This window comes from Corvus kubaryi, unplaced genomic scaffold (genome assembly GCF_017639235.1).
Source record: "Corvus kubaryi isolate FWS band 111438036 unplaced genomic scaffold, C.kubaryi_AGA036_p1.0 65310, whole genome shotgun sequence".
Taxonomy (NCBI): domain Eukaryota; kingdom Metazoa; phylum Chordata; class Aves; order Passeriformes; family Corvidae; genus Corvus; species Corvus kubaryi.
This window is the reverse complement of record NW_024581913.1, coordinates 99305-112237: the sequence shown is the minus strand read 5'-3', so window position 1 is coordinate 112237 and position 12933 is coordinate 99305. Positions and strand designations below refer to the sequence as shown.

The 12933-nt window shown below is 46.7% G+C and overlaps 1 protein-coding gene across 1 annotated transcript in view; it reads right to left on the bottom strand.

Annotated features, from left to right (window-relative positions):
- Window positions 1–4644: 4644 nt before the first annotated feature.
- The window catches only part of LOC121673280 (E3 ubiquitin-protein ligase SH3RF3-like), a 91711-nt gene continuing 83422 nt past the window's right edge, over window positions 4645–12933 (bottom strand). The window contains exon 9 of the mRNA XM_042046467.1: window positions 4645–7888. Coding sequence (XP_041902401.1) covers window positions 7720–7888 — 169 coding nt within the window. The 3' untranslated portion in view covers window positions 4645–7719. The remainder of the gene's footprint in view (window positions 7889–12933) is intronic.

Below are 12933 nucleotides of genomic sequence, written 5' to 3'. Positions count from 1 at the left end.
TCATCGAGTCCAACTCCAGGCCCTGCACAGGACACCCCAAGAGCCACACCCTGGGTTCAACTTGTGGAGCAATGACCACTGTCTGTCCCTCATCTTGGCTGCTCCCAAGAGCTGCAGGTTGTCAGCCACGTCTCCAAAGCCTTTGGAAAATGACCTGCTGTGTTTTCTAACAGCAGTAAGTTAAACAAGTGTTCTAAAATCGGTTGAATTTGCGAAACTCCCCACAGTCCTTCTTCTCCCGTGGTTCGGTGAGTCCCTTTCAAGGGATGCCCTGGCTGGTCCCTAAAGGTCTCTGTCACAGTGACAGTGGGTGAAACTAAAATCCTGGCTATCCCCTCCTGAATGGGGCTACAGTCACTACTCATTGATTTCCCTTTCTACAAATCCAGCTTATTGTGGCCTTTCCTGTTGTATCCACTTACACTCAAATGTCCTTTTATTCACAGATTTGTGTGTGTTATTTGGCTGGTCTACACCAAGTGGTCTACAGGCCCAGCAATTTATACACACACAGCTTGTGTCACTTTCACAGATCTATTGCTTTTTTCCTGTCTTGCAGAATTTCATGCTCATTTTTCTGTATGAGACATATTTAAATTGGAAAATAAAAGTGACACATTAATCCTTTCCTTCCTTTGCCTCCCCGATGAGCAAAACTCTTGGAGTAAACTCAAGCCTGTTTCTTAATTTATGGAGAAATGCAGAAGTCTAAATCAAGCTCCGAGAAGATTAGATTACAAACTTGGAGTGGAAAAACTTGAGGGAGACCAATTCTGCAAGCTGCTGAGGGCTTCGAGTTATTGAACCCCCCGAGCTGCTATGGACAGCTCTTCCCTCCCAGGACAAGACAAAAGAAAACTCTTTCCCTGTGGAAAATGCCACATGGTGCAGACTCCAGCACGGGCCCTGCTGTGGATGCCAGCCCGGCACGCTGCCCGTGTGGTGCAGTGCCCGGGTAGTGCGGAGCGTTGTGCAGGAGCGCTGTGCTGGGCAGGTCTGAAAGTTTTGACTTTTGCAGTGACTTTTTTTCACAACCAACTGGCACAAAAGCTGCTGCACATCCAGCGTGGGGCATCCAGCATGAGAGGTAACCCCAGCACACGGTGGTGTCTCAGGAAGCAGCTGGTTGTGGCTTCATTTTACTTTTTCAGCTGGGTCCTGTAACCGTTCCTGAGAGATTGGAGATACCTGAGCAGTGCTGGCGTGTATAAACCTGGTAATCTAACAAGAGAAATAGGCCACGAGTTCAGCAAATGCTTTTCTGCCTCTTCGAGGCACAGCAGTGTGTTTCATCAGAGGAGAACAAGCTGGGAGCAATAGACATAACAGGATTAAAACGATGGCTGCTCTGTCATTTTCCATGCTAACCTGGGTGCCTGAGAATTGCTGAAATATGGTTGAAATGCCGCCGCACTGCATCTTATTTAAAAAAGTGATTTGTTAAAAGAAAATCCACACCAAATAACTGAATCTGCTCCATTAAAATAGTATGTAAACATTGGCCCCACGGTTTAACCATCACACATTTTGATAGCCTTTAGCAACTGAAAGGCAATTCTCTCCCCCCTCTGCATTATTATATAACCTCATCAGAAGATAAACAGCCTCCCTACCCCCAAACATTTTGTAATTTGCATTTAGATTGTTTGGTGCCAATGTTCAGGATAAGATACTTCCTAGCTCTGTCAAACAAAACCTGATTGTCATTTAGCAGAGTGGCAGTCAATTTATGTTTCCATTAACGCAGATCCCAGACAATTATCTGGGGAGGGGAGAGGTAGAAACCTTAACAAATTGCCCTCCTGCCTTCAAGGCTGATTTTCCAGTGGGCAGCTGTAGGGCAAATTCGACATACCCATGAGGGAGAGAAAGGGAATGCCTTTCTGCTATTTCTGGGGAGAGAAGTGTGGGGGCAGCTCCCAGACTTCTGGGCTGTGCAGCATCACACGAGAGCCAAGTGCCTCGTGGAGGCAGCAGTGATGTGGGGCAGGGTCACCGCCCCCTGGCCAGGGATGTGTCAGATTTTGACTCCCAGCCTGATTCAGTGGCAGAGACAGGGATCTCAGTGGGTTTCCTTGGGCGTGTGTCCACTCAGCAGCTGGAGATGCACTGTCAGGCACTGCCCTGTCTCCAGTCCCCTGGGCTGTGCCCGTGCCATCTGTGGGGACCCTGGCCCTTAAGCACTCATTGTGGTCCTCCTTGGCCAGGTGGGATGGCAGAGGACATGCCCTGCTGGCAATGGGATTTCCCTCCACACCTGCCACGCACACCCCACAGCTGCGCTCCTGGGGCTGGCCAGGGGGTTGCACACACTGACAGGACTGACAGGAGCTCTACCAAGCCCTTGTGCAGAGGCAGAACACAAATGTAATATGCTTTCCTTCTCTGACAGTAAGTTGAAGACACTTCTCCCTTCCCTCCTGTCTTAATGACTGCATTTTTCCTGTGCCCCCTTACTTAGCTGTGCTCCCCATCACTCCTGTGCTCCCCATGAGGACTCCATGCATGACAGCAACCTCTCCACCAAGGGCACCCCCCTGTCACTCACCCCTGTCGTTTTCTGGAGAACAGCACTGATGGCATTGACCAACCCAAGGTTTCCCTAGGCAAGGCATTTCCCCCAAGGACTCTTGCCCTTAACTAAAAAGCCAGTGCTCTCCTCTCCAGTGCCCTCTCTGAGAGGGGTGGGCAGTAGCACCAGTGCAGCCCTGCTCCCCAGCAGTGCTCCTTGCTCATGGGCTTTTCTGCACGCACGTGTGTGTGTCACACAGGAGGTCACAAAGCTCATAATCCTGTGTGCAAGACCGTTCCTGTTGCCTTTGCAAAAACACTGTGTTGCATCTTGGCTGGTGCAGAAGAGCCATTTGTGTTGGAAACAGCTTTGAGTGACTCCCTGGCCAAGTCAGCAGGATGCTGGCTGCTTTTTCCTGGGGCTGCTGGGGTCTCCTTAGGGAGCAAAGAAGAGACCCAAGTAGAGGTGGGCTGACCTGCAGCTGAGCTGTACTGTAAACGTGGGGGACTCACACAGGCTGTCTGGCACGTGCTGCAAAGGAACCGCCCTGGTACAAGCTCTTTGGTGTCCTGGCTTGTGGCCCCTTTGCGGCACCTTGGGGCAGGTGGTACTGCTTGGTGACTGAGAAAAATCGAGTGGTTTTCTGAAGGGAGGGGAGACATCCATGCCCCAGTGATTGGAAATACATCTGTGGCCACGTGGAAAGTTATTTTTGCTACACGAAAGGCTGGGGCGCGAAGACACGGCCTTCTCCAGACTGTATCACCTCTTGGCTTCCCTTCCAGTACAGCTCATTTATTTGGTTTGGCATCAACTAACCAAGCCATGTAGCTGCCAGGTTCACCATGTATAAGGAGCTGCTGATGTCAGGAAGAGCTTTTGGCTGCAGGAAAGCCCTGCAGATGTTGTCCAGGTGGTTCTGCTCTCCACGAGCATTTAGGAACAATTTTACGATGATTATTTTTCTTTCAAAACATGGCCTAAATTCCTATCAGGCACTGGAGCAGAAGCATGGGGCAACATGCGGTACGAAGGCTGGGTGAGGTGTGTGGTATGTGCTGGCAGCAGGGGACTGAGAAATGCCAGAGGAACAGGACCTGGCAAAGTGTGGAGGCGACTGGCACTCCAGACCAGCTTGGAAGTAGCTGGCAGGCTCCTCTGTGCAGCGTTTGGCACCACACTTCTTGCCAGGCAGGGCAGCCAGCAAGGCCTAGCCAAGGGAGAGTTGTTGCCTGCCCACATTTAAATTCTAGTTGTTCCCATGTTTCAGAATTTTGAGTCAGGATCCAGCTGTGGCAAAGAGAGACTCATGTCACCTGCCATGCAGATGACCTGGTGCGTTAGCTGTGCCTCGCTCCTCCCTGCCCTATGTGCTCCCAACTGTGCAAAGAATCACCACCCATGGGAGCCTCTCCCAGAGGTGCCTCCCAGCCAAATCAAGGCAAACACAACCAGACTCACTCATGGACTCACGTTCCTTCTCCAGATGCTCTGCACTGTGCTGCTGAATGGGAATCTCAGGCCTTGTCCAAAAATGAGCTCACACCCCTCACCTGAGTTAAGGGGCATTCAGTTGCCCAGGGTACAACCTGCTCCTTCCTGTCTCCCAGTTCCTTGGCTGTGCATTGCCTGGAGGACACATGGACCCTGCTGGCACCACACCCAAGCCTACCCAGGGCAGGAGGAAAGGGTTCTTCCTCTGCCTACAAACCTGCTCAACCCTGTGACCTCAGAGCACCCCTGAAGCCCATTAACACTATTAGAGGCTGCTCTTTTCCTTGCAAATTTTCTGCTTCCACATCCCCTCCTAGCCTCTCTGCCACAGCCTTACCCTTGCCACCTTGCTCCCTCTTCCTGGCCTGTCCCCACTCCCTTTCTCTGGACCTATGCACCTCTTCTCCACAGGTAAGTTGTTAACTTCTCAAGATTTTGAAGAAATCCCAGATGTGCCAAAAGAAGAATCAAAGATTCTGACTCCTGTTCAGACATCTCTTACCCCTAACAGGTTTTTATTTATGTGGGAATAACTAACTACAGGGTTTGCAGAGGAGTCTTCCCTATTTTCTTTGCAAACCTCAGAGCCACTTATGCTGCTTGTTCACCTCGTTGTCTAATAGAGAGAGAAACCTCAGTCATGTTGCCTTAATACTTATTTTATTTAAAGAATCAGAAACACAGTCATTGTAGTTCATTTGTACTCATATCTGCCAACATTTCCTAAACCACGTTAACATTAATGTATAACAAAAACATTTTCTGAGCTGTGCAAAGTTCAAAGGAATTGTTCAATTACTTGAACCCATTTCTAGAAGAACAAACCTGGCATTTTACAAACTGAGGCCACCAGAAGGAATCTTTTCCCCGCCCTGTTGCAGGAGATGGAGATGCCCTCTCCTCCCCCTTTTCCTGGCATGACAGGTAAAAACTAGACCACAGTATGAGTCGAACCTCTCTCAGTCCAGGACTTTCTGACTGGCACTGGGTCATGTTTTTGTATCACTGGGCTGTATCAAGTTCACCTTAATACTTGTGCTCCTGGCATGGAAGTGATTTGTCCAAGAAGATTACTCAGTAACCCAAACTGTGATGATAAGCAATAAAGAGGGCCCAGAAACAGCTGCTATCAAAATAGAACACCTCCCCACCCCCTCCCCCCCATATTTTTCCTAGCAGAAGGTATGACTGGAAGGGTTGTTGACCATTTAAAAAACCATCATCCTCCTTGCAAAATATATTTTAAAGCACTGATTTAATGATATGACATCTGGACATTTTCCTTGATACTCTCACACACCAACTTTTGTCCTCTTAGAGTTAAGCATAAAAAGGTGGAAATCTGGAACCATTTTAGATCTGGCTAAATAGAATAGGCAGCATGCAAGCTGTCATCCTGTTTCGTTTTTCTGACTGTAGTAAATACACCATGGAACAGAATTTTAAGAGCGTTTTAACCACTGTAAGTTGTCAGAAAAAATCTCATCTCTGACAGATCTAACCCAGAAGTTTAATTGGAATCAATAACACACATTTTGGCATTGCTGACTGCCTAACTGTGCAGTTTACTGTTTGAGGTGCAGTGACACCAGTTCTGACCTGGACCAAATAAGTAGAACAGATATGGCTCTAATCTCAAGCAAGTCTTTCCAGAAGACGTTTTTTCGGTCTCTTATTGGTTATAAAAAGGCAATTTCCTCTCAACAGTAACTAAATTTTTAGTGACTGACTCATTACAATCTGGAATATCAACAAATGCGGCAACATCAAGTATAAAAAGAAACACCCTGAAAGTGATGCCTCCTGGTTTGAAAGTGCTATACTTGGCCATGAACTGTGTTTCTGGAATTGGTTTGTTAACATGTGACAGCAAGAAGAACTTATTTTACAAAGTCACAGAGCTGAACTTAAATAGGAATGCTCACTTACATGGGTTTTGAGATGTACTAGTACACACGGCTTGAATGAAAACAAAACTTACACCTTCGCATATGAAATACTGGTAACGCAGTGCTGATGTTCACCCACCGGGCCTCTTCGTTTTAATAAGATCATCTCCAGGTTACAGTGCCTCCGACACGCTTTCAAACACCCACCACATGTGGGCTTTGGCAAACAGCCAGCTGCTGTCAGAGGCAAGGTATGGATACAGCTATGAAAAGCCTTTCAACACGATTCACTCCTCAAGAGCCGACATCTTTTTAAATACTCTCAACAATTGCATTAGGACTTTTTTTTCTCATTCTTTTTCATACAAATAACTGGCTAAACTCACATTTATTGCACCTTTAAGTCCCTGGTAGATGGAAGCTTATATTGCCTGATACAGTTTGTATTGTAGCTTGACGATGTTAAGAAATCCAACAGTCTCCAGAACTGTACATTTCTACAGTAAGAAATCACATTTCCATAACACTAATTACTGCTGTCGCAGACCAGCTCTCATCTCCGTCATGCAATGACAGAGGAAAACTCCATGGTCCCTGTGTGTGATAGAACCTGCAGTGTTCTTCTTATTGCCATGAAAAAGTCAATTAAAATGACTCCTCTGGGAATTACTTCCAATTCTGGAGTCATTATCACTCTCCAGACAGAACGCTGTGCTTCAGCATGGATCTTCAGCCACTCTAAATGTGCAGGAGAGAGCAAGCATGTGTGTGTTGCACAGGCAGCTCCCTCAGGTGTATTTATCGGTGACCATGCAGCTTTTTCTCTTTTCCTCTATGAAGCAAGAACAAGCAGTCTGATCTCAATCTTCAGGTACGTTTCTAATTTTGTATGTTGAATGCAAATCTTGTTGCAGCCTCTCTGTTTAACCAAATCTTTAACGATTAAAAATAGCACCAGATGTATGAAAAAGAGGAAATGTCTGATCTAGTAGGAATATATATAAAGTAGAGCAATTCTTACAGTAAAAAGGTACGTTGTACAAAAAAGCAATGGAAAGTGATACCGAAGGACAAAAAATCCATGCTGCATATAATACGGGCAGAAGACAGGCAAAAGGGATTCTGCTCAAATAACCACAGTTTAATGGTGGAGCCGTACTTCCTCCAGGACCTCCCTGGCAGCAGTGCCAGGACACGGGGTGGTGTGGGACTCTGAGTACTAACACACTCACTGACAAACCTGCGCAGCATATCTTTGAGGTATATAGAAAGCATGACATTAACATTTTGGACTCCTCATTCTTACTTGCACAATGATGCACTGGTCTTTAGCTGAGGTTTTCTCCACCCTCCCCTCTTCTTCCCTTGGTAAAAACAAAATCCCAGTTTAAGAGCTTCCTAGCACACCTCCTTGAACTCTCAAATCCATCTTGCATAGGCCAGTAATAAGAACACTGCAGCTCTGACAAATAAGTTACAGCAATATAACAGCTTTCCTCTTAATTTTTTTTAAAGATATCTTCTCTATAATTTACACAAAAGGTTAACAGCCAGAGTTTCGGTTACTACAGTCCAGATGGGCATCCTTTCAGTCTGTGATTCCAGGTGGAAGGCACTACTTCAACATACCACTGTATGCACTGCACACGGTCTCGGGAGCACAGCGGGGCACTATGTCTCCAGAGCTGCAGACTGAAGGGCCTGGGGGAAGTCTTTGGAAATAAAAATGGCAGTGGTTATCAGTCCAGTTTCTCTTTGCTGTCTCTTCTTGTGCTATGTGGTTTCCCCTGAAAGCTCCTCAGTTGAGAGAGCGGCGATTCGTCCTCAGAAGCTCTCGACAAAGCTCCCTGGGAAGAGGCCCGTCCTGCCGTTCCTCTGCAATGTCCCTTTGTACCAGCCGTCCTCCCGCTTCTTGTGCACAAACACAATGTCACCTTCCTTCAGTTCGATCTCCGCCTCGCTCTGCGGGGGGTATGGGACCACAACGCGGTACCTTTGGAGAAAGAAGTGCAAAGACTTGGTTAGTCTGCACTCGATGGGAGCTGCGGGGCACCAGTACCAGAGATCTTGGGGAAAAAAACTTTTGGAAATATCAGTAAGTTACATTTTCACACACAGTTGTATGCAATGCAGCTACATTTTCTACTACAACTGAGTAAGGTGGAAATTTCTGGACAGCTTGGCTGGAGAATTGACCAGGACGTACTCTGGAGCCAGTCCATGAAAGCAGGAGTGTGTTGTCAAATGGATGGACCACTCATGGTGTCCCTGCTCCCAGCTGTGTGCTGAGCCTGTGCCAGGACTTGGCTGCTTTATCCTATCCTACATCTCTGCTGCAACATGTCTTATTCAGCTCTGCATCTGCTCCATCTGAACATCATAGCATCATACAATGATAGAGCAGTTTGGGCTGGAAGGGACTTTAATGGTAATCTAGTTCAACCCCTCTGCCAGGGACAGGGACATTTTCAACTCAAGCATGTTGCTCAGAGCCTGTGTGTCAACGGCATAAGTCAGCTGGGTGTCATATGCAAACTTCTTGAGGGTGCCACCTACCCATCTATCTCATTGATGAAGATATTGAACAGTACTGGTCCCAGTGTGGACACCTGAGGGACACCACTTGTCACTGATGTCCACTGAGACATTGAGCCATTGACCACTACCCTCTGGATGCAACCATTCAACCAATTCCTTATTGTCCAAATAGTCCACCCACGAAATCCATCCTTCTCCAATTTAGAGAGAGATGTTGTGAGGGACCATGTCAAAGACCTTACAGAAGTCCAGATATATGATACGCTCTCTTCCCTTGTCCACTCATGATGAAAAATGGGGTTTGCAGTGCTCCCACTGCCTGTGACACCAGCAGATGTTAGCTAAAGCAGTTCACATTTTTCTTCGTATAATGTTTCCTGAGAATGTACTTTGGGTCCCTCAAACCTGGAAGGGAAGCTAAAATGGAAAGATATCAAGTGACTTTCAAAGCACTCTCCAAACCAGTGGGGAGCCCCAGTCCTGAACCATTCACAGGGCTCTCTGGGAACTTAGTTTTCAAGTGTCACTTCATTTCAATGAAGTAATGATGTGTATGAGCCTGATACAGCTATTCTGCACTCAGAGCTTATCAGCAGGCATCCTTCTGAGAGAGCACAGACTGGGCCATTTTATATCAACGCACTTGTGTGCAGAGCAGGGAATATATTTCTACTGCACGATTGTTTTTTACCTTCAGCACTTTTGCACTCATCTGGCATTTGGTTAACAGTCAATAACTGTCTTGCTAATTGCAAAGTAATGAATATAGTAAGATAGTTAGAAGTTGCCAATTGATTACCTAAAGCCCATCTCCTGAGAATTAATATATCCACAACTGCTGCCTGGCCACCAATGCCTGAGTCCTGTCTGTAACAAGGTGAGTATTTATTTAACATAATATCCTGCCCCTGGGGACTTTGGCATACCCTGGAGGCTGTGGACCACTCCCTGAGGCCATCCCCAGTGAGACAGTACCAAAGCAAGGGGCTCTCCAGTAGCAGTCACCCATTTTCCTTGCAGACTTTGCTCAGGTGCCTAGTGACTGCAGTTCTGAAACTCGGCACTCCACTTTGACCTGACACTGGAAATATCAGCTTTGATGCTATGTCTGGACATCTCTACAGCCAAACAACCCATTACTTGGAAAAGCATTAAACTCCCTTTGGAGCAGGGGCTCTGTTCTAACACCTGACTATGGCCTTTTTATCTTGACACAGCAACACGGTCGTGGAAAATATATATGTTCAAGTGCCATCAAAAATTTGCAGATCCTCTCTGTACCTTGGTTAATAAATCTAGTTGTCACTTCCCTCCTCTGTGGAAAAGCAAATAACAGGGGTTGAAACGTGTGCTGCTGGCTGGCTGCAGGAAAATGGTCTATCAAGCTATCATCTGTGGAACTGCTACACTTATATTATGAAGCTTTGCCAATTACACTCATTATGCAAATGAATGCACACATTATTTCAAACACTCTGCTGCAGTGTTGATTAATTAAATTATCAGAGTGGAACAATTTCAGCTAGGATGATGCCAAGTTTCAGATCTCACTACTCTTATGCACAATCACAGCACATCGGAGCTCTGCATCAGGAACTCGAGAGGCCTTGAGAAAGAAAAAAGGTTGGACCTCAGTATGAGTTGAGTGCTGTGGAGGTACTCACAGACCATTTTGGCAGGTCAGGAAACAGAAACTCAGAAAAAGGTGGTGTCTTGAGCAGGGTCACTCTAAAGACCCAGCTGGGACTGGCAGCACCTCGTGTCATACCAAAAGCACAGAGCCTTCCTTTTAAAGCCAAACTGCGTCCTCAGAGTGATGAGCTGCTAGTCCCTAAATGGTTCACATGAGGAGGCAGGTGACCACACTCAACAGGAATGCATCCACCATCATAAAAGGGGTTCTACACAGCATCTTCTTAGCAATTTAGAAAAATAAATCTCAGTCACTGCATTACAAAATGAGGCACTTTTTCCCATTCAGGAAACCCTAAATGCTACGGTTTAAATTTAATTAACTACAGTACCTCACAAGATAGCACCGATGAGGTTTTTGATAGAACAACAAAATAACAGCTCCGAAAGACCTTGCAAATCAGTTAAGAGCTCCTCTGTGAGAGATGGAAAAAGATGCGATGCCTTTCCCCACGAGAGGTTTGAAGCAGGGCCTGGGAGAGGCAGCCCGGTGGGGGCTGCAGGGGCAGCAAGCGGGCAGTGTGCTGGCACAGGGAGCTGTGCCGCCCCTCCGCACCTCCAGGTGGCACCTCAGCCTCGCTTATCCTCCGGAACGGAATTGCAAGGACAGCTATTAGCCATATTTTTTTGGCAGAAAAGGTCTCTTCTCCCAGACATCCTCCCTCACTCCGAAAAAGGCAGTCCGGGATACTTCTATTTATAGCTCCCATTTTTATTTCCCTTTCTGTCCCCTTTTCAAGAATATGCTATAAAATTGTAGGTTTTCTTATACCAAACTGTCGCTTGGCATTTTAGATGGATCTCAGTCTTCTCAATTTTGTCTGTGCCACATTACACCTCTAAATTACCAAAATGCTAATTAGCTGGGCAACAATTATGATGACAAATGTGGCAACCACCTCTGACTACTATTAATAATATTTGGTATTTTCTGTTGTAAGTGGTGTAAATCTGCCTTATATAGTTACAATTCTGCCAAATGTTAATCATTTTGGCCCAAATTCTCCACAGTAGTTGGCTGTATCAGGCCAAGGGTCCAACATACAGCCCAGTAGCCTCATCACTTCCAAGAATAACATGAGGGGTTTTGCAGCATGAGCAGGACCCATATGAGCACTTCCACAAACTGCTCTCAGGTCCCATACTTGGGAGCAAAGACTTATCCTGTGGTCTCACTGGTCTGTCAGGGATAGTGTTCCTTCAGAAAATCACCCACTCTCAGCCAGGTTAAATGCATTCAAACCACCCCAAAATGGCACATGTTTAGGCTTGTATGAGCACTGAAAGTAAAATCTCTGCTGATTCATGCTCCAAGCTGTCCTAGCTGTGTGGGACCTCAGAGGTTGCATTTCTCTTCCTTTCTTAGCACTGGGCCCCTCTTTTGTTTTTCTCTTACGGGACAGACTTGATGTTGGACATGCTCAGGGCTGGCTGCCATGGCATCCTTGGATTGAGCACTTCATCCCTGGAGGCCACTGTCCAGGATGCGCAGTGGCCTGGGAAGGGTCTCTGGTGCCCAAGAGATAATACATGAAGAGAGGCTGCAAGTAGTATCAGCAAGGACAGGGGATGGGTTTTGCCCAGACAGGGAAACCCCAAGGAGCTGGAGAGTGGGGTAGAGAAAGGGACGAGGTGGAGGAAGAGGGAGGTGGATGGGAGAAAAACTAGGAGCAGAAGAAGAAATGCGACTGTGTGACTGTGATGAAAACTGGAAGCCCTGATAGAAAGTGTGGGTATGGCTGCTGAGGGGGGAAGCTCTGCTGAGCTGAGTCTGGGAGAGCAAAAAGCCTTGGTGGGAGGGAGCCTGGGGCAGGGACATGGCATCCCAAGAAATAGGAGACTGCATCAGTAGGGGCTGGCACTGGGGCTGAGGGTGGGATGGGCACCCTGGCAGCAATTACCTCACTGAGCTGGGAATAGGTCCATCCTCTGCTGCCAGCGAAGACCTTGCAATCCCACTGTCCCCTGTCTTCATAGCACTTGTTTTCACAGTCAAAAGAAACACCTCTCCCACCCAGCCCTTCATTTGCTACTCCTACTGAAATCTGGAAGGTGCAAATAAGACTCCTAACCTCAAACAAATGTCACATGATTTGAGTTCTGGTTTTGTTTCTTTTAAAGAAGCAAAATGATTAAAAATATCATGTGTGTAGATACATAAAGACATCTACAACCTTGAAATAACCCGAGTGTTTCACACTCATGCATCTGAGATGAAGAAACAGGCAAATAAAACTGCCCATGACTTTACTTCTGCTGCCTTGCAATATAATCTTCCATTATATGACTGCATACTATTTTTCCCATAGGATGCCTGCTTCATTTAGTGCACAAGATGCTACTCTGGATGTGAGTCAAGGTTCTGACATGGGACCCACCCCACCTTTTGCAGAGGTTGGAATATCTCTAGCAAGTGACCATGATGAAATTCACTGAGTAGTGCAGATGTGGAGAAAGTGGCTTCTCTTACTCCTCCAGCTGCAAAGCCTCGTGCCACACTTTCCACAGAGAAAGAGACTCATCTCATGCCCACTGGCTGCGTAGGAGTCTTGTCTGGTCTAAATGACTCATACAGGCCCTCTGTCAGTGTGCAGGCAGGCACTGAACAGTATTGATCAGAACTGATCAGTAATTAAGGGCTGAACTCAGGCCTGGACACTGTAAAAAAAACCCCAAACCACTCATTGAGTAAATATGTGTATCCAGGACACTGATGGAACTAGAGCAACTTAAGAAAATGTGCAGTAAGGCAAATTAGGTCTTCAGGGCTAACCTCCAATGTGATCCCATTTACAGTGCTTGAATTTG